Genomic DNA, 27873 nt, shown 5'->3' with positions numbered 1-27873 from the left:
TCTACAATTTCTTTTATAATAGAATGTTGACATACCCATAAATGAACAAATGAAGTCAATGTACATTACTTTCAATTTTATATTAAAATTAAAAAATTTTTATGCCTTGTGCTTATTATGCAGAAAATCAATTTTTTTTAAGCACGATTTTTTTTTATTCGCTGTTATATTTTTAAATATTTTGATATTTTAAAAAATTATGTTATATAAAAATAAATGCATGTTGCATATATATACGAGTAAAACAATGCATATTGTGTAGATAAATAATGATTTAATGGACATGTAAAATAACAGAAAAGGAAATACTCCACAGTATACATTATAAATAGAAAATCTACAAATTGTGATATATTTCTATCGAATCTTTGAATGAAAGTAAAAAACGACCCTCTACAAAATATGTTTTATATCCCACGTATGTGTTTACGATGATTTGACATGATCAGTATAGATTACAATTAGAGTATATCAAAATTACGTGACTATTACAAATAGAGGAATAAAATTTCTTATTTACAAATTTTCATCATTTTCTATTGCGTCGGTTCCTTTATTGGTTCCATTTTTCATCGATGATAGAGATTTATTATGAACATCTTGGCCTATGGTCATCTTTAATAATTTTATAACGGATTTCTTATCCGTATTTTCATTTTCTGTAGCAAATTTGATTTTGTTAATTTTTTTATGACTTTGTAAGATAAAATATCGTGTACTTTACCTGCATCTCCAGTGATTTGTTGTTCAAGATGCAATTTTTCTTGCGCTATCTCGTACATGCCTTCCTCTATTGTGCCTTCGCTTAATAATCTTATTATAGTGACGGGTCTATAAGAAAATTCAGCAACTTGAATATCTATTTTTATGAATAATAAACGTATGTTTTATCTTAACTAAAAAAATACACTTAAATCTGATGATACATACTTCTTTTGGCCCACGCGGTGGCATCGATCTTCCGCTTGTTTATCATTATAAGGATTGAAATCTATGTCATGTATTATAACTGTATCGGCGGCAGTTAAATTAATACCCAAACCTCCAGCTCTTGTTGATAATAAAAATATGAATATACTTGGATCTTGTGTGTACTCATTTATAAGAGTCTGTCTCTCAGTTACAGGTGTACTGCCATCTAGTCTAATTTGAATATTAAATTCATAAGAATTAATTTGAGACAACATAATTACAACATATGACAATAATTATAGTATACCTTAGAAATGTTTGTCCTCTAATAGTTAAATATTCTTCAAGTATGTCTAGTACCATAGTAAACTGGCTAAAAATTAGCACCCTGTGACCGTCCATTTTGAATTGTGGTAGTAATTTGTCCAGTTCTTTTAATTTACCAGCTTCAGGAATAAGTTCTTGAGGCAAGCCAAATCCAGCTATACTTTTGTATGTACGAGTCATTTGATTTATTTGATAATCAGATGCCCAAATCAGTTCTTCAAAAACATATTCTGGATTCTTCTGTTTGTAACCTGGTTCCTTTGCCAACCTACTAGCTATAGCCTAATAATACATTCACCCATTAGTTCTGGATTTTTTAAATTCTAAATATTTTGAAAAAATATTAGGAATATCTGGAGAACCAAAATTGAAAAATGCTATTTTATAGAGACAGGGAAGTTAATAAATTACGAACTGAATAGAAAAGTTTCCTAGATTACGTACGTACCCTTAGCTTTTTCTCATCGTAATAATGACGTACGAGAAGGGGATGATTAGCAAGCTTCCTTAACTGCATCATCATACCAGTACCATTTACGTCAGTAATTTCGCTGGCCTCGGCAGAAAATTGTGCGACCAATTTGTCGTACATACTTCGCTGCTTTTCAATTAAAGTACATCGTATTATTTCATCCTTTTTATATGGCAAGTCGCGCAAAACTTCAACTTTAAGTCGTCGAAGAACAAACGGCCGCATAATTTCCTTTGCATTCTTAACTTGCTCTCTTTCGAACAATGGCTGTTCTCCATTCTTTTTATCACCTGGTGTTTTCTGAAAATTTATTCAAATTTTTTGAATTACGAAATGTACAACAACTTAATATCTTACATATGTAAAATATAATTAATACATTTTTGATAATAATTTAATAACTTACAGGATTTTTGGAGAATAAGCTTTTTAAATCTGCTTGTTTTCCAGCAAACAGTGAAGGCATTACGAATATTAATAAAGATATTAATTCTAATAAATTATTTTGCAAAGGCGTGCCAGTTAACAGAATTCGATGTTTAGCCTTAAAAAAATTGCGAAATTTTGTTACAAGAAAGATATCTCACATTTTTGTTACATGTATATATACATACATATATAGTTAAAACGTACATTAATTCTGACAAGATTTTCGTATCTAACACTGCTCATATTCTTAAGCATATGAGCCTCATCAAAGATTACATAGTTCAGTGGCATAACCCGAAATAGTCTACGCTCCTCTGGAGTACTACAAATTAAATTATATGTAGTTAACAAAACGTCGACGTCATCAAGATCACCGTTTCGCCAACCCATCCGCATCTCTTTTCGATCCTCTTGAGAGCCATAATATTGTACAACTTTCAAACCAGGTGACCATCTTTCTAGCTCGTCTAGCCAATTTTCTGTATCAAGACAAACATTTTTGACATTCATATTGTTATAAAAATCTATGAGCAGAACAAATATCTGAATACACGATATATTACCCATAGTTGAACTGGGAACGACAATTAAATGAGGTCCATCCTTCTCATCAAGAAGATCAGCTTCCTTCAGATATGTTAGAAATGCTATCACTTGTATCGTTTTCCCTAAACCCATTTCATCGGCTAATATGCCATTTACATTTTGCGCGTGCATGACAGCAAGCCAGTTTAGGCCAACCATTTGATACGGAGCTAATGTCATATTTGATGATAATCCTTTTGGTTGCTGTGTTATAGTCGATGCACCAGCAGCCACAGCCTTTTCCATGTTGGTAGATAAGCGAAGGCATTTTTTCATAAGAAGTTCTACCACGTGACGTGTAGATAGTAATACCTTTATGTACATATTAGAAACAGAATTAACCAGAATGTATATAAATTGTATATTTTATTATTAGATTTATATTAAAATATTTTAAATTTAATGAAATTTAATCAAAAAATTATTTTTAAAAGAAGATAAATATCATTAAATACATATATGTTAATTGTCAAATTTACCTGAGCTGCATTGAGTAATTCTGTATCTAAATATTTTATATTTTGAAATTTATTCACTAAGTCTTTCCAATCTTCAAATGGTCTTGCCTCTATAATGGCCAAGGCTTTCTTTTGAGAGCATTGGGACAACAAAAGCAACTCCGAAAGTAAGGCTGTCTGCATAAATTCTAAAACTGCCTTTTTATCACCTGTGAGCTCATTAGATATTTCTACATCGGAATCTTCATCACTGTAAAACAATAATACATTTATATCGCGATCACCAATTTAGTACAAATCATTGTAAAATTACATACCTGTTAAATACTTTGTCTTTATTATAGTCTTGCTCATCTGAATCGATATCTATATCCTCATCTACATTTAATTTTCTTCTTTTCTTTTTGCTAGTTTTTGCAGACTTCTTTAAGCCCCTTTTCCTATTATTTTTAAGGGTCTCCTCTGCCTCTTCGACATTCCAATCAGTACTTGTAAGTACTTCCTGTATATGCTAAAAGATAAAAATTTTTTTTTATTATTTAATTAATATATAATAAATTTAATATGATACGTTTGTTAGCTTATACAAAAATACAAACAGATTATGAATCAAATAAAAACAGTAATACGTCAAATTAAGTTTTAGTGCTAAATGTTTTATATAAACAAATATTCTAAATATATAGAAACTCTTAAATAATCAAAAATCTCTAATTGCAATTCTTAGATAAAACTCCATACAATTTAAACTCTCATTCATCGAGGTCTGTATAAATTTAGTGACAACTCATCACCAAGATTTACGAGTGATTTCAATAATGACTCACTAATGCTTATATTTATAATGTATTTCTAACAATATTACAATTAGATAGGATTAATTTACTGATTGTATTATATTGTTTTATATGTTCACTTGACATTTGAAACCGTTTTTATACTTGACACTGAAGATAATCTAATAAAGATGACTGAAACATTTGTTTATTTAGATTTTAGAACATTATGTTTATGTAAGTTTTAGCATTGAAACTTAGTTTGGTCCATAGAGATTTTAGAATTATTTTATTGTTATTTTATTCCTCATTGTTCATTGAACATTAAATAAGGATAAATGACATTCACGGTGTTGCAAGTATTAAATGGAACATGTCCTATGTGTAACATTGCACATAATAGCGACTGCACATTGGTCTTTCAAATTTGAGATAAATTTCTGATTTATCCAAAAGCAACATTAAATACTAGTTCATGAGAATCAATAATAAAGGATGCATTTAAAAGCACAACTGCTCATTGATTTGCTCTATTTGCTTAAGCCCATCGTTACATCTGAAGCTCTATTCTGTAATTCTTAATAACAGTGTCAATATCATTATACTGTCCTTGCGCATATATGACAAAAGAGCTGTGCAACAACAACAATATCGAACTGTTGTTAACAGTTACAGGGCAGGCCTACTGATATTTTTATGTTAACTTTATTGTGTCCTAGTTTTTTATTGTCTTTATATATTTATTAAATAAATTATTTTCATCTTGTGAGTTTTGTTGTGAGAGATTTCTAGAAAACATGGAGGTCTTGTGTGAATATTCGCAAGATCTCGAAGATATTTTATTAAAGATATCTTTAGCTATATGTAGAAGATGTCTAGAGGTTGTTAAAAAAATATCTAAAACAATTTTGTTCAAGATAACTAGAATTTTTAAAAAATAATAAAATGTTTCTTAGCTTTCTAAAGAGATATCAGGACCCACCAATATCTGAAATGATATCTCAAAATATTGCATAAAATATTCTTTAGATCGTTAAAAAACATCTTTTTAAAACTTTGACAAAAATGCGAGACATTGTAAGGCAATTTAAAAGATATCTTTTCACTTATGTAGGAATTTCTACTTAGGAAATCTGAAAATACTTACTATTACATCATTCTGCGGATATAAAGTTGTCAGGTACTTTAACTTATTCTCTTTACCTTTGGCGCTACAGTCCGAACTTGTCTTAGCTGGACTACCAATATCGCTGTCACTGTCTTCAATGCGATTTACGGGTTTACGGCGCACTTGCACATCGGAACCAACCAAGTTACTGTCCTCATCAGCTAAAATTATTTTTAAAAAATTATTATACGTACATCTCCCTGTTTGATCAAGACAGATAAGATTAGATATTAATAGCAGTTATATTAAATAATAATTATCAGTTACGATATATTAATTAAGACAAGTATGAATTTGCATATAACAAGTTTATTTATTTATTTCCGAGATGCGCACGCAAGCATTGTTCAAAAATCAAAATTGAAAAATATTAAAATATTAAACTGTACAAAGTAAAACATAGAGAAGCCGTGCGACTTGTCAGGAGAACACGCACGCCAATTACGCGCGTACATAACGTATATACATACATCGATTAACGGGACAATGATAAAAAGATACGCGAGTGCTTACACAGGTTCATGATCTTCGGTTGTTTTTTTTGAAAGCGGAACTGCCGCAGGAGGCTGGAGCTACTTGTGTCCGTTTTGGGCGAGTTCGAGTCGGACATCGTTCGAGTCAACCGTGCGAGGGACGCTGGCAGGAATGCATTTTTCCAAAGGAACTTTCGGTATCGTCTGCCAGGTGTATTCGATGCGGCTCGCCGAGCGCGTCGAGGAGCGGGGGATTACAGTAGAACGTAGATCAGACTGCGGCACATCCGGTGGAATGATATTTATGCCTGATTTCCACGCGGAGATTATTTTTTCCGAAATTAATGTTCCGGATCTAGAAAGTAATATCGAGATAATCTAATCGGAACAAGAACAGATCATTGTACATACACTTGAAATGATAAATAAGGGAAACTTGTGTTGGTGCAACAGAAAACGGGATAGGATTAAATTAAATTAAATTTATACTTTCAATTTTAGTAAATTAATTTAATTTTGATATCGTTCGACGTTTGTATAATTTAATGTTGTGATAATGTCACTATATCTAATACAAGGAAAGTTAATAAAGAAATTTACATTGATGACTAATGGAGAAATTTGCATTGATGACTAAACGTAAAATGCGTTAAAAATAAAAAAGAATTGCAGTGTCAAGTACAGTGTTTGCAGTGTCAAGTGTGGACCGCAGTCTTTTAAACAGCTATCCCCGAATAATTTGAAATTAATTCCCGATCTGCATTAAATACACAAAGTTATTTGGTTGGCAATTAATTTGTCTCACAGAATTAGTCAGAGTAAAATTTTCAACTGTGCTATATTCGTCGTGTCTAATTTAATTTTCCTACCTTTTCATGAAAGAAAAAATTTAAGTTTGTTTATTTTGTGATTAATTAATATGCAAAGTGATTTAAAAAACGAGGCAATATGCCTGAGGCTTTGACTTCAAACTATATAATTAATTAATTTAATCGACGATTAATTTAACGTGTAATATCTCTTGTATCTGTTGTTTCGTTGACATGGACAGAATCATCGATCTTTTATTGTTTGACAGACAGAAAGGAAAACTAGAATTAAAAACAATAAATTGTAATTACAGTTAATATTTTACTGCATATGAATCTGCATGTTGATCTGCATATGAATCTGCATATGAATCTGCGGTTGAACTAAAATAACTTTAACTAAACTTCGAGCAACTTAATTATTATAATTAATTCAAATATTTCCATGCATCATATCGTTAACAATAAAATCGTTAATTTTTTTATTCAATCCTCAGAAAAAAATATTAGATTAGGGACAACGATTTATATAGTTTGTTTTAAGCAATTTTGCCGGGATTAAATTAGTCGACGACCAAGTTAAGTTTGGTCGAAATCATTGGAAGTCATCCCTTTGAGACGGTCCTGTCGAGCGTTTTCCTGGCAACTGTCACCTGATCCGATTGGTCCCAGCTGATCGCGACGCGCGCGTTCGCGCGGCAGTGACACGCCGCTCTCGTGGGCGCATGATTCAGGGCCGACAGCCGTGCGCACTTGCACCGTCCGTCGTCTGCTGTTTCTTCCGTTTGTTTGTGTCCGTAGTTTTTTGCCACACGCAGTGTATTATGTTCGACAGTGGATAAGTGTATCACGCGGCGTACGGGTACCACGGAAAGCGAGAAAAAAAAAATGTTGCTGTACACGCTAATCGGCGGCTACATGCTGACCTCGGTAATACTCTTCAAGTATCCCACTCTGTTGCACAAAAAGAAGAAGGTGAAGTTTCTGTGCCAACACATCAGCCATCGGGGCGGTGAGTTGTTCGTCCATCATCCCTCCGTTTTTTGTTTACCTTTACTCGCGGGGGTGTATTCGCGATTCTTATTAATCGTCCACCTTCTGCGTGTGAATCTTCTTTCAGGTGCTGGCGAGAGCTACGAAAACACGATGTGCGCGTTCAGACGGTTAGTGAAAATATTTGTTTACCCAAGTGCATTCCCTCGCCCAAAATTGCGAAAATGCATTATCATCTATGTGTTGATCGTTACGAAATTTAATTACCATATAGATGAACACGGCGGCATGAAGTACATACGTTTATGTAATTTCAAATATTTATTCAAAAGTAGTATATAGTATAGAGAAGTTAATTTCTTGTATTCTATGTTAATTTTTATCAATCTCATTTTTGAATTGTCGAGTACATCTTTTAAATCCTTAAAAAAATATCTTTTTTTTTTATTTCAAAATATCTGAATATTTGTATGTACTTGTATAAGAAAATAAAAAAATAATCTGAGTTCTTATGCTTTAGAGATTATAGTAATATTTCAGAAATTGTAAGCCGTTAATTTGATTCTAATATTATTACATAATTTATTTGTATTTATATGCATAGATAAGAAAGGACAAACAAAAGATAATATATATTCTAATTTATATAAAAATTCCTAAATATGAAAAAATTTAGACAATTGAACCAGTAATATAAAATATTATAATATATTTAAATCAAAATTCTTACACAGAGTTACAAGATCAAGCTTGTCTGAAATTAACCAATAAACTCATCTAAAAATATGCTATTATTCTAATTGTGCTCACTCAAGTAAATATCTCTATTTACAATTGCAGAGCAGTGGCTATTGGAACGCAAATGTTAGAATTAGATTGTCACCTTACAAGAGATGGTGAAGTAGTAGTTTCTCATGATCACAATCTCTTGCGCAGTACAGGCATAGATAAAAACATCTCCGAATTGGATTACAAGGATTTACCACTTTTAAAGCAACGTTTACCAATTGATTTTGATCCAGGTATTGCTATCTATTATTTTAAAAAAGAAAACTGCACTCACGAACAAAATTATTTAAGAACTATAGTTGAACAGATTCTGAGTATGTCGGTTCGGAAAGGGAAGAAGATCGACAATTCGCATTGTTACGAGAAGTCTTTGAGGCATTCCCTAATATCCCTATTAACATCGACATTAAGATCAACAATGATCGACTTATAGCCAAAGTTTCTGATCTTATAAAAGAATACAATAGAGAGGAGTATACAGTTTGGGGAAACTTCAGTGATGAAGTCACACAGAAATGCTACAGAATGGTATATTAATATACATACCTATTAAGTTTTATAAAGACCAAATTAATATATTTTGAAAAAATATTTGTAGAATAATACTATGCAAAATTCATACAAAAAAAAAAACATTCGGCAAATTGGCTAATATAAGTTGCTGATCAATAATTAATATTGCCATTATAATCTTCACAAATAGACCATTTAATTTCTATAGATAGCCAAAGTTCATAAATTTTGTGTATCTGATTATATATTACTTCTTACATAAATTAAATATCCTAGAAACATGAAAATATCAGAAGAAATAAAGGGCTTCTTTTTACTAATATTTTTCAATGGTAGCATGTTTGAAATAATTCCAACTTAAATTCCATCCTATCACTTTTCGAAAAATGAAGGGAAAATGCTCGGTAAGATTTTTTTATTAAAATAAATACATTTTTGGTTTATAAATCACTTTTATATATCGAAATATAAATTATTTTAACACAAAATATATTTGACCTATTTTATTCGCAAATGTGTATGAAAAAAACTAAAAAATCAAGGATGTTTATTATTTTAATTAGAAAACTTACTAATATTTCTCCTTTTCACTTTTTTCCCCGCTTCATTGAAAATGAAAGAATCTAGCTCAAATTACATGTTAAAACTCCTACTGAAAAATACCGAGACCGTTTAATTTATATAAGATATAGGATACATAGAATTTTATTTTCTGTAAAAGTCAAATAATTTGCGAAGATCGTAACATTATTAATTTTTGTATGATCAGTATGTATATATAATGTATATATAATCAGTATTGTATAAATAATTATGTAAAATAAAAATTAGTCAATTTTGCTGAAAACCATTTTCCATAAGAATTGTACGAGTCTTTTATGAATTGTTAATTTTTCTACATTTTAAATAAAATCATATTTTGTTATAGAATCCAAATGTAAACTTACTATTTTCAATGCAACGTGTGACGATGTTAATATTCCTTATGTATACTGGCTTGTTACCATTTGTACCATTAAAGGAAACACATCTTGAAATTTTCTTGCCTTCAATATATTTGCGGTAATATAAATGGAAAAAAAAATTTTACCCTTGTAATTATGATTCTACATCATAACAGTACAATAAAAAATATTCTTTTATTTTGATTTTAGACGAAAAGGTGGTCCGAGTCCAACATTTTTACCGTTGGAAAAGTTAGTAGTACGTACTATTAACTTACTATTAATGAGACCGTGTTTATTTAATCATTTAAAATCACGGGGCATACATGTAAGTACACACAATTACAATTGACACAATTGTATATTTGATTTGTAATATTATTAATTTACGTATTTGTATAGGTTTACTTTTGGGTTTTAAATAAAGATGAAGAATTTCAAAGAGCATTTGATTTGGGAGCAACTGGCGTAATGACAGATTATCCAACAAGATTGAAATTATTTTTAAAGAAAAATTCAATAGAATAAAGTACCAGATATAGATTTTTAAAAAGTACACGTCAGATAACAAACCATTGAGAAATTGCGCAGCTATTTATGTCTGAGGGGAGATATCTGCCATGATAAGCCAGAGCTATAAGTTATACAGAATAAACAAAGTAGTATATTTTTTTATAAGCCAAGCAAAAATATTTGCTTATGTTCTGTGTATAAATGCCAATTTGAATGAATTTTTGCCATAATTGCGTCAGTCCATATAAATCGAATCATTAGCGAAATTACGTATACAGTACATGAGTACAGAATGCGTACATGACAGTTTATTGTTACATTAACCATGCGAGTATTCATGGAATAAGATTGCTCTGGCCTCGTAAATCTTATCTGCCTTTTTTCATTTTTTATTTTATATAAGGAAGCTTTTTCTTTCCATGTGATTAGTTTAGAATTGTAAGTTTATTATTTATTATCATTGACAGTTACTCTGCGTGGCATAAGTTACCAAGATATCTGTGCAACTTAGCAATTTTAATAGAGCGATTTTTATATAATTTATAATGATACTGCGCACTTCTATTTACTTTGCTTTTAGAATCTATCTATGGTCTCAGACTCCATATATTATCTTTATTTACGGGATAGGCATACTTTACTTTCATATAATTAAAAAAAAACGAATGTTCTTTAACATTATTCATTTTTCTTCTTATAACGACTTTTTATTTACAATAGTCTTCCACATTTTGATTTATTGTAAGGTACAATTCGCATACCTTGTAAAAAGGGTCTGCATGCATATCCTAAATTTTTGGTACAAAATATCTATTAATTATATCTCTCTGGGGCCAGCGTTAACTTAGCCCAGCATTTAAATGCTTTAAATAACATATAGATAGTTTACCTCGGTGTTCACAGTGCTTGTAAAGGTTATCACATATTCAATAAGACATAACAGTATTAGGTTTCAATCAACCGTGTACTCGACTCAGCCGACTATGATTACAGTCATTAAATTCAACATCGAAACTATTACGTCTTATAATAAGTATGTGTGATAACCTTAAGTATAATTTGTGCTTCTTTAATATTTAATAAATAAGAATGAAATAATGCTTAAAGCGCTGTAAGCGTCAAAGCGAATGCAGCCCATGTCTGATCTATGGTGCATTTGTTAAATAAGTTTTAATCATAGATTCGTGAGAAAAAATATTTTACGTGTGAAAAGAGAAAAATCGAGTTACGCAGATCGTGATATGTCTTTAGTATATATGATATAAGTTTTTCGTAAAAAAAAATAAATGTGATAAAAGTGTGTGTCATTCTCATATATTGAGAATTTGAAATCGATGCAACTATCAGGATTAGTCCTATAAATAAAGAAATAAATTTATGTATTTGTGCAAATATTGAATTTGACAAGTATATTTATACTATATTTATGCTAGACATAGCATAAATGATAAACAGTATTATGGTCTTATAATAACTTAATATATGTAGGACATACTTCACAGGAGTTATCATTCTTCAGTGCTACATCTCCATTCCTGAAGCATATCCTACACATTAAGTTACATCATATTTTTACAGGGCATTTTGCAATTAACATGTGCAATTGTCTTACAATCTATGGATATCTATATGTTGAATATGTGTACTTTTCTAATCTTTTAAATGTAGAAACGATACATCCCAAACAATTAAACGAATATTATGTTAATAACATATTTAACTGCAGCTCACATTTATAAAAAGTGTAACGATAATATCTTTTCTAACTTATATGTATATTATATATAATTTATATATTTAGACTGTTTTTATATATAAAAGATCTGTATGTATATGTGCGATTATATGTATATGTATACAATATACATATTCAGATGAAAGAATAGTAATATATGAAATTACTAAAGAGACGTGGAAGATATCAATATTTACGTGGTTATAAAAATTAATAAAGATTATACATTATACGCGCTGTCTTATAGAATATACAGTTATAGAATTCATGTGATGTATGTTTTCATTTTACATATTTAAAATCATTACTAAATTTTTAATGATAGATAATTATATATTTATTATTCTAGTATTTTGATGTAAAATCAGTAGCATAAATATTCTTTTATTTATGCTGTAAAAAACCGTGTAAATCATTTATTGCATAAAACAAGTTCTCTTGTTTCATCTAAATAATAATGATAAAAAAGAAGCAGAAGTGATTTATATAAATAGTTTATTTAAATTGAAAAATTTGTTAAATTTACAACTTTATATAAGTATATACATATATTTCAGAGAAAAATTATTTCTATGTATGTTTAAATAAATTGTCTATTTAACTATAAGTGTACTTCACAGGAGGAAAGGATTAAATAAATAACATACTAAGTTTTGTTAAATTGCTTCTATTAAGTAATCAAAGTCTTATAATGTATAATTAATATATTGAAAATGTTTTACAATGAATGTTAAATATAGAGAAAACGCAATTACTATGTACAAATACATGTACCTTTGTACTTGAAATTAACTTTTGTGTATTTGTAAAGCTCAAAATTTATAAATATAAGTTTTCATTCTATGTGTTATAAATAATTGTTCCTTTATATCCATATAAATAATCTCAAAAAAAATCTCATATGATAGAAAATAGATAATTAGTTCATATTCGTTCTTAATTAGCTTAGCTTTCATCTATAATTTTTATTTTTGAGCTTTTAGAATTTGTTCCTTTATGAAAAAGAAAAAATATCGCAGTTGCAAATAAATTTAAATCAGATCTATAGAGTATTAAAGTTTCAGAATTAATATTTGTACTTCGTCATAGCGCCATTATCTTTTCGTTATTTATGTAATATTTTATATTTAATTTTTCTATTTAATATTTGCTAATAATAGCTCTCTTAAATTATATTTAAAAATATCTTTAAATGATATAAAATATATGTGATAAATACATATTTGGAAGAATCTGAAATTTATGAGCATTTTAACTATTATAAGAATTAGTATTTTTTACATGTGTAGTGACATGGATGTATGACGTCAATATTATATACGAATATTAAAAAATGTATAAATAACGTGTATAAATATATATATATAAAATAGATGATTCATATGAGTTTATGTCTATTTTATATAAAAAAGATTGTTCGACATGTGATATATCAAAAACATTATGGCCCATATTCGAGTTAACTTTTATCGGCCGTATTTATTTATATCACTGATTTTAAAAGTAAAAATAAATTTACAAAAGTTATGTATATTCTCAGCGCATTTTTATAGTACTTTTATCTTAGAAGTACATATATGTACATTTATTACGTTACACCTATGATAATTGCTTTGCGCTTCTAGTACTGTAATCAATCGCGAACGCGATATAACTTAAATTTATAAACTTTACTTCGCTCTGTCGCAGTAATGAACAATACATAATAAACAACATACAACATTAAATGAATGTCCGATTGTAGTCTTTATTTTGTCCAAATGTCTATGGACGTAATATTTTAAGAACATGCATTATTGGACGTTCAAAATATATTCATATTTGAACGTTTTAAAGATGTTCATTTTACGTACGTTTGAAAAAAATTCTTGTAAAATAATTGTCGATTCTTTTTGATAAAATAGTGATGATAACATGTATAAGAAAAACATTTTTTAAATAATTAGTCTAGATCAAGTGCAAAATCCTCACAAGTTCACGAATTTCAGCTGTATCATCTTTCTGTTGTCTCGATAGAGCAAGATAAAAAATAAATAAAAATACGCGTATCTAAATCTTGAATAATAATATAAAGATGGTATTAAAATTATCTGAAATGTTTGGTATAAATGTACTACAAAAATAGTTCAAAATAGTATTTTCGCTATAAAATTGCATTTTTATGTGATGCTTGACAGTCCGTGTCTAAGAGTTTCAATAAAAGTGTATTCAGAATATGGTCACATGTATCGTCACATTTATAGTACTTTTATCGGTACTTTTATTGATAAACGTGAGCTCATAACACGGGCCTATATCTTCATTTTTATATATTTGTATATGTGTACTTCATTTATATATGTATTTATATAATTTATTAATATATATTATATATATGTATATATAAATATTATATTTAATGTATATAAATATATATTTAATATATACAAATACATTTATATTTATATAAAATTATCAATATTTATAAAGTATATCTGATTAAACTTATTGTCTAAAATCTAGTAGAGAGACATAGTATTATATATATTAATATTAATATTATGTAAGAAACAGGTTGAAGACTAAATGTTTTTTATCACCGAGTATCTATCGATTGATAGAAAGAATCGATTGTGTACGTATATAATATTTATCAACCAATCAGTATCTTTTGATTTTAAATAATTTCTTATACAACTAAAAATCTCTAATTTGTTTTGTCTAGTAGACTCAATTTTCAATTACTAAGTATCATACATACATCTTCATTACTAAGAATTTATAGCTGTCACGATTTCCTACATCTATTTCTATTAACACATTCTGTACCGCGTGAATCATCAAGATTTATTTTGAAGTTTTCACTCGTGCATTTCATATTTTGTGTTATAAAAAAAACGTAATTGCAAAATAACTTCTGATATGCATGTATAATTGTGATACAATATTAATACTAGATAATACCTTATAATTTTAATGTTTATTTTTGTAATTTTAAATAATTTTGTAATAGTTATTTTTGTAGTTTTTATAACTATTTAAAAATACATTTTATCCGACAAATATAATAAACACAAAAATCATCAATAATTCACGCAATGGCAGACAAGTTAAAAATTTGCATAATATTAGAATGTATTAATAAATATTATCAAATTTAAAGCTCTTATTTAGAAATTACAGAAGAGTATTGGCATTATGTAGGTAATGCCTTTGACGCATTTGTTTCATGCTGTTCATTATGCTTGCATTGATGATATACAAATCTTTGTGATGATTCCTCATTGTCTACTATCGTGATTTTTCGATACACAAACACTTTGCCTTTGCAGTAGCAGCAGTGTCTGTCCGAGGGATGCGAATCGTCAAAGTGCTTCTTTATGGAAGACCTGTTTGCTAGAATGTCTCGATTGCAGTCATCGCAACGGACACGTATCTGTTGAAATCTCTCGTGAACCGAGTCTGTGACTACACGATCCTCGAATTCCTCTGGAATTCCGATGTCCTCGTTGTCCAGCATATCTTGTACATCGGTTGACATCTTGTATCTGCAATTAAAATTGCACGATTAACGAAATATTGTACAAAAGAATATTTACATATAAAATTCATTGCACTCGCTAAAAAATTTAAAGAAATGAATTTTTTAGAGAAAGATGAACTCTTTTTGAAAACAAGAATTGTTTTGAGTTTTTTTTTCTAAATTTTAAACTCTTTCAGATTAAATAACTTTACCAGCTTTTCTTGATGAATTTGCTTAAATTTCCAATTAAACGTTTTAAATTCTTTTTTCCTCTGTTTGTAACGAGCAAAAAATTGTCACGAGGTTAGGAACCGTAGACAAGTGATCTAAATAGTAACGGCAAATCATATGAAGTAATTATTACTGTAGCTGAAGTCATACACCTGCAATCGTCATTCTTTTGTTTTAATCACATTCATTACTTGTATGTATATAACATATATATGTCAAGATACATACTTGTCGATCCAACAATTGTTTCACGTGCGAATGTGTGTAAACGTATGTCGAGTGTGTGAATACTGTGAATGTACCGATGACGTATGTCAATCGTTTTTCCCGGATTAGGTTAGGTCTCTCTTCTCTGCTTCGTCCCTGTTCGTCCCTGAGCAGCCTATTATGCTTGTTGTTAGAGATGATTATTTGTAAAAAAATCCAAATGTTGAAATGCAAAAATAAACAATATATCAATATTATAATGATGAATACAAAACGCGGTCAATTGTATCAGCAACGTTCAAAAATTTTGTGTCAATATACATCAGAGTCCGAAAAAAGATTGAGTTCTCAGAGAAGTCAGAGAAATTCTCTTTTATTCTCTAACAATTGGCCTGTTTTTTTTTGGCTGATGCAATAAATTATTGCACTTGTTCTTTTTCACCGGTGCATTGTTATTGTACCAGTGTAGCAGTGCTATAAACAGGCCTATTGTAATTCATAATAAAAAAGACAAGCGTAATTCAATGTTTGTAACTATTCTCGATCAAGTTCCTTGAACGAAGGGGGGAGAGAGGAAGTTTCGTAAGAGAAGTACAGATTCAAGTACAAATATCTATATTTTATTAAAATAAAGAAGCGCAGTAGAAGAAGGGGATTACAGAGAAGTCTTTAGACACAGATTTATATGGGCTTGATCTTGAAGTGTAGTCCTATTAGAGAGAACACCAAGCATTTGAGATCCTGCACAAGATAGTAGAAACATCGCAGTCCTTCCGGGTCTCGCGACTGATTCACGTCCAGCAGAGAACCAGTCTTGGAGGTGGTGAACGATATGTGTTCGTCACCGATGACGATCTCCAGCTCTTGGCGACCAACTCGATCCGGCGGCGGCCAGAGTGAGTCGTCCTCCTGCATGATCTCAGAGTCCTGGATAATGCGCTTGAGCTCCTCCATCACGCACTGGTGCACGTACGCCTCTTTGCGTATCATCGTGTCGTTCTTGTAGTTGGAGTTGTTAGCGTACCGCAGCTTGCCGTCCGGCCGGAACTCGAATTCCAGAAACTCGTGTCCGAACTTGCCTTTGTGGCCGACGTAATAGCGTATATAAAAGTCCGCCGACATCCTCGCTGCCGTCGAGTTTATCACTTGACAATTACGATCAGTAGCGATTAAATGTAAAACTGATTGTGTTTGGGAGTGTGTTTCTAATAAGGTTACAATAGGTCTTTAGCGATCGCCAATAGTGCCCGCCATTTGCAAACATTAAGCCGTTTTCTCATGTAGCGAATTTGAATCAGTTTTAATTTGTCCACTGAAACGCGATTAATTATCACAGGAATATTATCAGCAATAAAGTATAATGATGTATTTAGAATAAATTTGATAAAATTTTAATAAATTTTTTGAAAAATTAACATTTTTTCTTATTTTTAAAACTAAAAAAAATAAAACCAATTAGATTAAAATTAGGGTGCGTTCGGGGAGACGCTGTTAGCGCTACCAGCATCAGTCCATCTTCATTACTCATTAAAAGTAGAACAAGGATAAACTGATGCTGATAGCGCTAATAGCGTCTCCCTGAACGCATCCTTAGGCTGAAATCACATGGTGCGGAATAGAGCTGCGGAATAGAACGTGCGTCATAGAAGCAGCCACTCAGAGCTTTGCCGCATTAGAATGCGTTGATGCGGCAAAGCTCTGATTGGCTGCTTCTATGACGCACGTTCTATTCCGCAGCTCTATTCCGCACCATGTGATTTCAGCCTTAGTCTATTGATGGAAATGAACATAATTCAGAATGACTTAATGACTAAATTCTGATTAACTTAATTTAAGTGGCAGAATTACAAAGAAATTTTTAGTTATTTTAAAAGTTATTGTTGCTATTAATTTAACAGTAATTTTGAATTAACATTATTGCTTATAATTTCGTTATTTTTTTACATTTACATTAATTCTTTTGGTTTTATATTCTCAAAACTGTAAAGAATAATTTTCAAGTAATAAAAAAGAAAACAAAACAATTTTTTTTAACTTAATTATGCGAAATGATATCCATCGTCGGAGGAAGAAAGACCGCGAGAAATCTCGAGTGCAGAAAGTGCACGTAAAACAAAAGCGACTCCAACAAAGTTTAGTACTCTGGATTGAAAAAGGAGCAAGTGCAATCAGGTGACAGCAGACTGATGGCGAATGGTGTCACTTGTAATTGTAACGAGATCGACGTCACTCTCGTTAGTTGACGTAAGGACGAGCGTGTTTTGTATTTCGTCGCACGGTAAAAGCACCATCATGTGGCACAAGAGTAATGTTTGTATTGCGAGTTTCGGAAGTTTGTGCGGCCAACATTAGGGAGAGATCAGCGATAAGCTCGACTTCCTCTTCGTAATGCCAATGATATCGATGTATGTATCAAGCAGTTAGCAGTTCGAACGACGAGCTCATGCTGCTCGACGAGTTCACATAATTCGCAGGCGACGTTCGTCGTAGCTGTAGAAACTCGCGCCGTCCTCCGATCCTGTCAAGCGGGATGAACATGAACAAGAGCCATGCGAACAGGAAGCTGAACCAGCTGCCAAGTTGGCTGTGGACCAACTCGACCACCCTGCCGCCGGTCTACAAGATGGTATGGGAGGCGGTGCGGGAGGACCGGGTCAGGTCGAACGGCATGCAGGCCGAGCTGCTCGTCGACACCAACAAGGTGTTTCCACTGTTGCTCACCAGCCATCTGCCTACGGAGGTGCTCGGTCACATATGGAGCCTGGCCAATCAGAAGTACGCTGGGCAGCTGACCGAGCAGGAACTGTACGTGGTCCTGGCTCTCGTGGCGGCAGCCCAGACATCCTACACCTTCAACAGTCTTGATATCTTGCACTTACTCCCCTTTCCACCAACGCCCTACCTGAACATTGATTGCCTGATGAATCTGCAGCCTGCTGCGCAGGCAAACGCACCGAAACCTCATTATCACGAGGAGAGCAACGACATGGTTGCGGAAGGGAAATACATTCCTGAGATTAAGGGAAAAGCGAAAGTCAGAACCCAAGTAAACGCAGTGCCTGATACAGGCGTACCCTTCCTCGGCGGTACGCTTGTCGGAAAATTGTCCTGCTTTGACGGCAAGATTCAGCAGATGTCTGGTGCGACTGGAAGTAATAATGCCAATAATCTGTTTAGAGAAGCAAGACAAAATCCACGTGCTCAACCCGCTGACGTTCCGTCTGTCGTGTCGTCGTCTCTGGACGAATCCTGTGACGAGTTTACGGAGTTTCAAAGCGCCCCGATCCCGAGCGTCTCCGCCATCCCGATCTGGGACAGCAAGCAGGGTTCCGCGATCGGCAGTAGACTCGCTAATCACAATCTAGGTGTAAAGAAAACGGTCGACAGAATCAAGAAAACCGCTGCCACAACAAAACCGCCCGTGCACATTAACGCACAGATTCGCACGTCCGCACCTACGAGCTTACCCTATCAGAGCAAGGATCAGTCCATCCTGGAGTCCACGTCCGACCTGTTTCCTAAGTGCGGAATAAAGAATCAGTCTAAGACCGTGATACTCAAGGACACGGTAATCAGAAATAACGACACGCCGAAGGATTACAGCGACGGTTTTAACAATTTGGCGGGTACGCCGGAGCCAATCGGCGGCAGCGATAAAGAGGTATTGCCTAGAGTGGAATTAGCATCGAAGGTAATTAACCGCAAGTTTGTTAATTATGTAGCTAGTATCTGCCTCTCTGTTGCACAAGTTTAACGTCCAATGTAATTTTTGCTGATGTACAAATTTATGTTCTGTAGGCTGTAGAAGTTTCTAATTCTGTTCAGCAAGACTTAATGAGTTTGCAACAAGTCGAGGACAAGTACAGCGCGTTGCGCGAATTGGTTCAGGAAGCGCCTGTTATTACGAGCGACGCGAGCTTAGATTTGACTTTCAATAATCAGTCGGCTGACGAGTTCGGGGAGTTTATGTCGGCGGAGCAATCACCCGCTAATCCCTCGACGTCAGACGCTTTGGACATTGAAAGTTTTAGCGATATGTTTGCGGATTTTGAGTTCAAAACGCACGCTAATGCTGATAACAGTAACATAGCAGATCTAAACTTTGTATCTGAGGTGTCTGATTCGTTTAACAATTTAAAACTTGATGACGGAATTGAAGTGCAATTGGTAGGAACAGGTTAGTGCTCTCACTACGTTTTTATTTTTTTTTTGCTTATCAGTGTCATTTTCGCTTGAGAGAATCTAGTAGCATATATATTGTTTCTTAGGAAAGAATGTTCAAAAAGAGGATGCTATTTCCATAAATAGTATAGAATTGATTAGCGGTACATCCGAAGCACTGCCACGTTCTGGATCTGTGCCTAGCTTAGATCTTAAATCATTTTTGCCTTCTAACATAGAGGAAGATCAAATTATAGAAGCTCCACAGCAGGTACACGTGCATTTGAATTCAGTCAGAAAGTGTTAAGATTCAGAATATTTGTGTGACATGTTTTATCAAGCACTTTTTTGTTTCAGACTGTGTATTGGGAGTGGAAGCAATATATGGAAAGTTGTGTTTTACTATTACAAGTTGCAGCCAATATATTTACTAATATCACATCAGAATTGGTTTTGCAGGAAGTTTTAAATTCAGACCAGGGATACAACTTTCTTTGCCGTAGGTGTTTTTTGAAGAATATATTTTATATTAAAAAATTTAACGTATCCTATGTACAGTCTTGGCCAAAAATATTAAACATCACATTTTTTATTTATATGGAATTTTTTTATCTGTATAATTTTTTATTAATAGGAAATTACACTGTTTCAAGAAACGTATTACTATAAATTTGTATAGATTTTTTGATTTGTTTATAATCCCGATAATAAATAGAAAAATACAAGTAAAAGAATTCAAAATAGATGAAAAAATAGGTAGCTTCATACTTTTAATCAAGGCTATATATCACTGTTATTCAATATGTGTAATAAAGTTATAATATCTATTTCGTCTTCGCTAGAATTAGCTGAAGTTGCAGCTGTTTGTAGACGTGTTAATTTTTCATACAAAGAATTGGATATAAACATTATTGGATTTGATGATCTTTTAATGGACATTGATCGGATCTGGGCTGAAATGGAACCATTTTATGCAAACATACCAGTTAGTATTGCTCGAATAAATTATTAATTATTTTGATATGTCAATTAATATTTGTTAATATTTTTACTATATATATTTTTACCTGTATACATTTTTCTTTAATAGTTATTTTTATGCAAAGCTTTTAAAACACATTTGTATTAATGCATTTCAGATCGTCACTGAACTACCAGCTTGGCCATTGCATCAGGGAGATTGTGTGTCTTGTTCCCTGTGCTTAACAGTTATTACGAGTGGCCGAGTTGTGTATAACGATAATAATTATCATGTAACATGCGCAAATTTGTGGCTCAATTGCGTAAACAATCAATTGCCGGTGATGCGGTATTCTTTATTTTGTCAATCGACTATATGTCCAGGAAGTCACATTTAAGTGCTGATTTGCACGTATGCGTGCGCGCGCGCGCAAACACAGAAAGTGTTTCCAAATTCAAATTAAAAATATACTGTTCAGATCTTATTAACGTAATGCATAGGAATTCATACTAAAAATAATTTTTAAAAGTGAAATTCTGCAACAATTTGCATTTAATCTAGTAAAGTCACACATATGTATATAAACAAGGTACACAGATTTAATAATATAAATTATTTATTAAACTTGTACTTTTTAGAGATTGTTAATAATAGACATGCGATATTACATTAAATTGGCCGTGCAGGAATATTTGTATATACTTAGCTTAACAAAAATGAACAATGATTGTATTTCGACTGGTCTATTTATAATGCATTTATAATGCAGTATTAAGAAAAATTTAATATGTACATCTTAGAAAAAGATCTCTTAAATAATTAACGTTGACTCGTATCGCGCGGCCTATATACTATTCCTCTGCTCTTCATTTCTCTGATTACGCCAGCAGGTAATCGTCCTGATACTGATATGGCGTAGACGCCTTTACAAAATCGATCTGAAAGTAGAATCTCCAAATCAACATTGATCATTATCGACTTGTAATTAGACTGAGATACAATTTTAATTCTGAAGAAATTTGAACAGCATTTTGCTTAAACAAATCTTTATAGTATATATACGCACATAAATATGTTCCTAGATAAATACATATTGGTATTTGTAAGAGTAATAATATGTCTGTATAAATGTATTATACGTTTAAAATTGAAAAAATATCAAATAAATATATTTATTAAAATATATCAACATGTGTATTATATAAATTTATAAATAGTATAAAAAACTTATCCATATATATATAAAATTTATACTACGCAATTAAAAAAAAAAATTGTTTTTATAAAATAAAATTACAATAAAAAATGGCAACTATGTATTGATGATAATTTAAAAAAGGATAATTCAACAGTACTAGTGTATCAAAGACTACCAAGACTAGTCTTATTAACTTCAACTAAATATATGAATTGCTAAACTGCGAAATTTAAAACTGATCATCTCAAATTAATACTTTTTAACGTTTTTAAATAAAAAAATTAATTTAAGATATATTTTATAAAGTATAATTTATAGAAATAAATAAGAAAAAATATAATGAATTTTAAGTTTTGTAATTGGTTAATCTTAAATTTAACCTGCCGATCAAGTTAATGGGAAATGGTAAGATCGAGCTCTACTTACTTATTCTTTGCCACTTGCATACCCAGCTATCTTCTGGACTCATTACAGCAATCATTCTAGAAAATAAAACAAGTATACTATATAAATATATAGCAACAAGATCATTTATTTTTTTTTAATACAATTTTTTTACAAATTTAATAAAATGATTTGTCAACTTAACATTGTAAATTTTCTGATTTGTTAAAATTAAAGAGTTGAATTAGATTTAATATAATTAGTCTTTTAAAGTACATTATACATATTTTTATTCCTAGATTGCTATCATATGCAAATTTGACGTGCAACCAGAAAATTGAATTTTATAGTGTGCTTATTCCTTCTTTTCAAGTTAATAATTAAATTATTTGTGTGTCTAAACGTCTAGATTATAAATATTTTATATTATTAAAAAATAACTAAATATCATTAGATTATAAATATCATTTAGTAACAATAGCATTATAGGATTAATAACTTTTATAGATGTAAAAAGCTGATAATGTTAAATTATTTTTATAGGCAATTGTATTGCTGCATATTACCCATCAAAGTTGGAACTCGTACAATCAAAAACATTATCTTTATTATTCTTCATACGAAGAAAATCATCACAATTGTCACATCCATCAAACTCGAATTGGTCAAAAGTCTGTAAAATAAAATCATGATTGCAATTATTATAAAAATATAAACAAATGTTCTGCAGGTATTACAATTACAGTCTAATTAAGAGATAAAATTAATACTATGTATTGTGATAAGATTTATAAAATACGCACCTTAACCAAAGAGCACACCAAACACGCTCTTAGTCCACGTAAATCTTTCGGCACAGTTTCCATCGATACTACTGTTATACACACAATGTACACGTTAAATTATATAACTTTCTCGTAATTATGATACCAACGAGAAAATAAGTTCGAACTATTTTAAAATCAAAATTATCACAAATGTCTCTTCGCAACGCACAGATGGATAAGGTTAGTGTGCATCCCGATGGAGAAGAATTAACGGAACGGAATAGAAACGGAATGAAAATATGGAGAGGGATTGACCAATCGGAGTAATTCCGTTTCAATTCCGTTCCGTTTTTTGATGAACTGGATCCCCATGTACAGAACTGTCTCGGAACGGAAAAGGAACGGACACACATTTAAAAGTGGCAAAGCATACCCTGCATGGTCCGTCGGGTGACTTTTACGACGCATTTTTGTGCATTTTGTGTCTATTTTTTTGAACGATACATTGAAATATCGCCAGTAAGTATAAAAATAGTGATAACTGATAATTATATTCTAGTAACATTATAACATTTATTTCTAATATTTATTTTAGGACTGTAACATCCTTACAAAAATCAATACATGAAGCTTTGACAAGTTCAATAAAAAATAACAATAACACTTCTTTCACATCAACAAGCGACAACTTCAACGTGAATAATAACGTTTTAACTCTTACCAACAATAATTCTACGTCAATAATTATGTTTATATATTTATATATTTCTGTTGTAGAAAGAAAAAGGATTGATTTTGATAGATATGAAAAAGTTCATGAAGATGAGTATAAGAATACAAATATTTTAGCAGCAGATCACTTAAAAAAAAGATTAAAACGTATAAATATGTTAATACAAATATTTTAGCAGCAGAAAACGTTTACTTAAAAAAAAGATTAAAACATAATATGTTAATACAAATATTTTAGCAGTAGAAAACGTTCACTTAAAAAAAAGATTAAACATGTTTTAATGAAATTTAAATATCAAATATTATGTATAAATATTTTTTGTCAACAGATTACCAAAAGATATAGATAAGTAAAAGAAAATTATGGTTGAAAAATATTGGTTTAGAAAATATTATCTAAAAAAATCTGCATCAGTTTATTCTTTACATTTTAAAAAAGAGAATATAAACAGAACTTTGGATAAAATTTTATAATATTCTTGACTTGATACGAATTGAGCTTTATTAAAAGTTTCTTTTTTAGGCTGATGTTTTCTCGGCACTTACAAACAGGAAAATGTTGAAAAGCAGAAATATTTGAATTCATTATTTTCTTTTATGAATGATCAATTTTCAAATTTAGAAACATTTTTAAGTGATGCTCATTGCACAAAAAACTAAATATAGAGAATTAGAAATTCAATTAAGAGAAAAATATTTTTATGTTGGCTAATGAACAAATAATTCTCAATAAATATATCAAAGAATTAATTAAAAAAGAACCTTTACTAGATGACTGATTATATAATTTTTACATAATTATTTAATTTTATTTATGGAATCTTTATTATTAATTTGAAAATTTTGCCAATAATGTATAATTATTTTTAAATGAAATTCAAGAATACTGTACTACAGAATTAAATGAAGAACTTTTTGACAATACTTTTGTACTTTTTCCATAAATTTTTCTGCAAATTTACCTTTAAAAGTTAATCGTTCTACATCTGTCAATTCACAACATTTTCAAGATGACAAAGATGATACTATAAAATATTTAAAAGCGTCATTAAAAGAGTACAAACAAAAGAATCAACAAACAATAAATAGTTTAAAACTTAAACAAAAGTCTGAAGATGAATTTTATAACGTTATAGCTTCTTTAAAATCAAAATTAAATAAACTTTATGTAGATATCTTAGAACAAATAGATAGTTTAATAAAATCTAATAAAGTTTAATAAAGAATTATTGAAAATAATATGGACTAAGAGCGTATTTGTTATGCTTTTTTGTTAAAGTACGTATTTTATATATCTTATTACAATATAATAATATTATTTTATCTCTTATTAACTGAGTTGTAATTGCAATATCTGCAGAATTTGTTTATACCTTCAGAATAGTTGCAATCATAATTTTCTTTTATGGACTTTTAATTAATTCAAATTTGATGAATGTAATAACTGTGATTCTCTTCGTATTGCAACGAATGATTTTAAAACATAAGACTATTAACAAATAATACAAATCAGAATTAAGATTTTATACGCTAGCATATATTATATATATTGCATTACTACAGTCCCAAAACTTATAATTATGGGAAAATAACAACTTCAAAATTCTTGTATCACATATTTATTTGAGAAATTTCTTTGGTACTCTCAAGGCATTTTTATTAGTTTTATAATATCGACGCTCACATCACTTTGCAGCAATTCTATGTGCGTTTTGTTTACACAGATATTATGTATTTTCATAGAAATTATAATCGCTGCATCGATAGAAAGTAGTTACACGTTAGTAAGGCTTGCGTGCCAGGAAAATATGCAAGATATAAAAATATATAAGACATATACGAATGCATAGCTTCTCACGCGGTCGTGAGACTAATTTCAGTGGCTCAGCATTGCCGTTCATCATCACCATCATCATCTTTATCATCATCATAATCATCATTATTGTAATACATTGTCTATGTGAAATCTACGCTTACTATCAGATTTGATTCACATGTGGCCATAAAAACGCTAATCTGACTGCATAATATAAAAAAAAGAAGGCTGTCGTTTTTTCGGCTACATATGAACTTAAAAAAATTTTGTTCTACGAGTAGCGGTCATGTTATATGTCTTGGCGTAAAGTGGAATTATGTTGCTGCTGCTTGCATTTTAAACTAGCGACTAGTCTTCATCCTTGAAGCGACGATAGATGGACTGAACATATGTGAAGACGCACTTCCAATCCGGCCGTTGCATCATCACCATGTCCTCGACGTCAAGTAACGGCGCGATTCCAGCGACTTCGCTGCAAGAGAGGAGAATTGTTGAATATACGAATAACCAAAAAAGAAAAAGGAAAAGAAGAGCTGACAGATTCTCAAAAACAAGAACGGTCAATATCTCGATACGAAGCAAAAAGTTCAGAACCCTTACTCGGCCTTCGTAAAAGCAAGTTCGAAGTTTTTCCTGCGATTCTCCGGACGAAGAGAATTGTAATCGAAAGCGTCCGGTCTGAAGTGGTGAATCAATGCGCAGAATGCTAAACCGTTGTTCCAGCTAGTCGAGAAGTTATCAAGCTGTACATTCTGAAATAGAGGTGTGGACGTTTTTATATACGTAATTCAATAACTCATTAATTGCAGCGCCCTTTCTCGTGATGGACACTAGGGTGTCGTAAGAGTTCGCCAGTGTCAGGTCAATATTATTTTACACAACACACGATGCACACTTACCTCGTACTCTTTGGTTTTCGAGCGGCACCATGCCAATAATCGCTCTTTAATTTGCGCAGCGTTATCTCGCACAGTTGGTTCGGTAAATTTGAACCGAAATTCCGTTCCCGGCGATTTTAGGGGGCTAATGAACAAATTAGAAAAAAAAAAAGTGAAAATCGTTTAATGTGTGTAAATTAAAAACATGATGTAAATTAGCATATAAAACGTTGGCATTCTTTTTTGCGCTATCAATCAAAACTTTCCCTTTCCGATTTTTGTTACGTTAAAGCAATCGCTGTAATCATTAATTATATATCATGCAGTTTTTATTTTTATTTTCTCACCTCGGCGACAAACTGGCGCTGTTTTGCCTATCGAGCTGACGAAATTTGGCAAATGGTGACAACGGCTTTTTCGGGGCTGAAAAACAAATAAGGCGCTGTAAAGCTACGAATGCTCAAAAGCGCACGGTATGTTAGACTCATGTCGAGATGCATACTAAAATCCGACTGGAATGTTAATGCCTCTATATCTATTTTAAGTGTCTATAACTGATTCTTGGTCACAAAGGCGTCAGAGGTGCGAATTATTAGAAAATCTGGATCTAGCAGAATCGTTCATCTCTCACATCTCGTCGCGTGCCCGCAGCGACATGCATTAGTTGTCTTACAAACAAATTCAATGACAGTTTAGTATGAAAAAGAATAGGATATGGCGTATCACGAAAAAAAACATACATGTGTCTGTACAAATATTAATTGTCTAAGTATCTCTTAGTAATTCTCGGTTGGGAGATGTGACAAATTTACGTAAAAAAAAAAAGAGCACTTCAAATTGAGTTCGATTGTAAAGTGGCTAAATTCATTGAACGACGCCACCGCACCGTCATGCACGAGCATACTTGAAAAAGTATGTCTGTGCCGCGTGTATACATATACACACAAACGCATTTGCACGAGGACATCACGAAGTGTACAAGCATGGGTAGATTTGCCGATCAGACGACGAATTTAGAAAATCGAATTTTTTTACGTAATTTATAAGGATCAATAAAATAAGAAACATTTAAGAAAGTTTATCTTTGTGTTTATCTCAGAAAAATCTTTCCGATCTGTTGACTGCACTATTCAACCTATA

General features: G+C 31.3%; 6 protein-coding genes and 1 long non-coding RNA gene across 9 annotated transcripts; 3 read left to right on the top strand and 4 right to left on the bottom strand.

The window, feature by feature from the left end:
* Window positions 1-254: 254 nt before the first annotated feature.
* LOC105840004 (SWI/SNF-related matrix-associated actin-dependent regulator of chromatin subfamily A containing DEAD/H box 1 homolog) lies at window positions 255-7117 on the bottom strand. Its single transcript, XM_012686704.3, has 12 exons — window positions 5641-7117; window positions 5107-5288; window positions 3501-3694; window positions 3205-3433; window positions 2704-3037; window positions 2345-2619; window positions 2118-2255; window positions 1688-2011; window positions 1220-1521; window positions 931-1143; window positions 725-831; window positions 255-659 (listed from the first exon to the last, which is right to left on the bottom strand). The coding sequence occupies exons 1-12, from the start codon at window positions 5735-5737 to the stop codon at window positions 517-519; spliced, it is 2538 nt and encodes an 845-aa protein (XP_012542158.1). The 5' UTR covers window positions 5738-7117; the 3' UTR covers window positions 255-516.
* A 48-nt stretch (window positions 7118-7165) lies between these two features.
* Window positions 7166-12750, top strand: LOC105840005 (lysophospholipase D GDPD1). Of its 2 annotated transcripts, XM_012686705.3 has the most exons (7): window positions 7166-7421; window positions 7530-7572; window positions 8243-8424; window positions 8499-8719; window positions 9633-9766; window positions 9859-9976; window positions 10051-12750. In XM_012686705.3, exons 1-7 carry the CDS (start codon window positions 7298-7300, stop codon window positions 10174-10176), a joined length of 948 nt encoding a protein of 315 aa, XP_012542159.1. In that variant the 5' UTR covers window positions 7166-7297; the 3' UTR covers window positions 10177-12750. The 2 variants fall into 2 exon arrangements, with proteins under 2 accessions (XP_012542159.1, XP_036138405.1); XM_036282512.1 differs by lacking the exons at window positions 7166-7421; window positions 7530-7572 and adding an exon at window positions 7579-7709.
* Window positions 12751-16434: 3684 nt separating this feature from the next.
* LOC105839995 (protein mago nashi homolog) lies at window positions 16435-17106 on the bottom strand. Its single transcript, XM_012686678.3, has one exon. The coding sequence runs from the start codon at window positions 16956-16958 to the stop codon at window positions 16518-16520; it is 441 nt and encodes a 146-aa protein (XP_012542132.1). The 5' UTR covers window positions 16959-17106; the 3' UTR covers window positions 16435-16517.
* Window positions 17107-17993: 887 nt separating this feature from the next.
* On the top strand, window positions 17994-22114 carry LOC105840006 (synergin gamma). 2 transcript variants are annotated; one of them, XM_012686706.3, is made up of 6 exons: window positions 17995-19527; window positions 19635-20013; window positions 20105-20268; window positions 20355-20496; window positions 20840-20982; window positions 21137-22114. In XM_012686706.3, the coding sequence occupies exons 1-6, from the start codon at window positions 18367-18369 to the stop codon at window positions 21353-21355; spliced, it is 2208 nt and encodes a 735-aa protein (XP_012542160.1). In that variant the 5' UTR covers window positions 17995-18366; the 3' UTR covers window positions 21356-22114. The 2 variants fall into 2 exon arrangements, with proteins under 2 accessions (XP_012542161.1, XP_012542160.1); XM_012686707.3 differs by lacking the exon at window positions 20105-20268 and having other exon boundaries at window positions 17994-19527; window positions 19635-19949.
* Window positions 21557-23562, bottom strand: LOC105840008 (transcription elongation factor SPT4). Its single transcript, XM_012686708.3, has 4 exons — window positions 23344-23562; window positions 23107-23213; window positions 22583-22638; window positions 21557-21896 (listed from the first exon to the last, which is right to left on the bottom strand). The coding sequence occupies exons 1-4, from the start codon at window positions 23404-23406 to the stop codon at window positions 21778-21780; spliced, it is 345 nt and encodes a 114-aa protein (XP_012542162.1). The 5' UTR covers window positions 23407-23562; the 3' UTR covers window positions 21557-21777.
* Window positions 23563-23573: 11 nt separating this feature from the next.
* LOC118644309 lies at window positions 23574-24205 on the top strand. The gene is made up of 3 exons (XR_004962114.1): window positions 23574-23826; window positions 23903-24002; window positions 24085-24205. It is a non-coding gene; the product is annotated as an uncharacterized LOC118644309 (long non-coding RNA).
* Window positions 24206-26203: 1998 nt separating this feature from the next.
* LOC105839994 (smoothelin-like protein 2) lies at window positions 26204-27221 on the bottom strand. The gene is made up of 5 exons (XM_012686677.1): window positions 27206-27221; window positions 27081-27156; window positions 26755-26878; window positions 26456-26607; window positions 26204-26327 (listed from the first exon to the last, which is right to left on the bottom strand). Exons 1-5 carry the CDS (start codon window positions 27219-27221, stop codon window positions 26204-26206), a joined length of 492 nt encoding a protein of 163 aa, XP_012542131.1.
* Window positions 27222-27873: the final 652 nt, after the last annotated feature.

The sequence above is a fragment of the Monomorium pharaonis genome, chromosome 2 (genome assembly GCF_013373865.1).
Source record: "Monomorium pharaonis isolate MP-MQ-018 chromosome 2, ASM1337386v2, whole genome shotgun sequence".
Taxonomy (NCBI): Eukaryota; Metazoa; Arthropoda; class Insecta; order Hymenoptera; family Formicidae; genus Monomorium; species Monomorium pharaonis.
Note: the sequence above shows the minus strand (reverse complement) of the source record. Positions and strands in the feature narration are given on the sequence as shown.

Excerpts from the sequence above, each read along its gene's own strand:
- LOC105840008 (XM_012686708.3), bottom strand. The coding sequence starts at position 23,406 with ATGGAAACTGTGCCGAAAGATTTACGTGGACTAAGAGCGTGTTTGGTG. Across the intron at positions 23,214-23,343 it reads TGGTGTGCTCTTTGGTTAAG|ACTTTTGACCAATTCGAGTT; the intron begins GTGCGTATTTTA and ends TTTATTTTACAG. Across the intron at positions 21,897-22,582 it reads ATGCAAGTGGCAAAGAATAA|ATCGATTTTGTAAAGGCGTC; the intron begins GTAAGTAGAGCT and ends TTCTACTTTCAG.
- LOC105840004 (XM_012686704.3), bottom strand. The coding sequence starts at position 5,737 with ATGTCCGACTCGAACTCGCCCAAAACGGACACAAGTAGCTCCAGCCTC. Across the intron at positions 2,256-2,344 it reads AAAATCTTGTCAGAATTAAT|GCTAAACATCGAATTCTGTT; the intron begins GTACGTTTTAAC and ends AATTTTTTTAAG. Across the intron at positions 1,522-1,687 it reads ACGATGAGAAAAAGCTAAGG|GCTATAGCTAGTAGGTTGGC; the intron begins GTACGTACGTAA and ends ATGTATTATTAG.
- LOC105839995 (XM_012686678.3), bottom strand. The coding sequence starts at position 16,958 with ATGTCGGCGGACTTTTATATACGCTATTACGTCGGCCACAAAGGCAAG.
- LOC105840005 (XM_012686705.3), top strand. The coding sequence starts at position 7,298 with ATGTTGCTGTACACGCTAATCGGCGGCTACATGCTGACCTCGGTAATA. Across the intron at positions 7,573-8,242 it reads ACGATGTGCGCGTTCAGACG|AGCAGTGGCTATTGGAACGC; the intron begins GTTAGTGAAAAT and ends TTACAATTGCAG. Across the intron at positions 8,425-8,498 it reads ACCAATTGATTTTGATCCAG|ATTCTGAGTATGTCGGTTCG; the intron begins GTATTGCTATCT and ends ATAGTTGAACAG.
- LOC105839994 (XM_012686677.1), bottom strand. Across the intron at positions 26,879-27,080 it reads AGCGCCAGTTTGTCGCCGAG|CCCCCTAAAATCGCCGGGAA; the intron begins GTGAGAAAATAA and ends TTTGTTCATTAG. Across the intron at positions 26,328-26,455 it reads CTTGCTTTTACGAAGGCCGA|CGAAGTCGCTGGAATCGCGC; the intron begins GTAAGGGTTCTG and ends CCTCTCTTGCAG.
- LOC105840006 (XM_012686706.3), top strand. The coding sequence starts at position 18,367 with ATGAACATGAACAAGAGCCATGCGAACAGGAAGCTGAACCAGCTGCCA. Across the intron at positions 20,014-20,104 it reads AGTGCAATTGGTAGGAACAG|GAAAGAATGTTCAAAAAGAG; the intron begins GTTAGTGCTCTC and ends ATTGTTTCTTAG. Across the intron at positions 20,269-20,354 it reads TTATAGAAGCTCCACAGCAG|ACTGTGTATTGGGAGTGGAA; the intron begins GTACACGTGCAT and ends TTTTTGTTTCAG.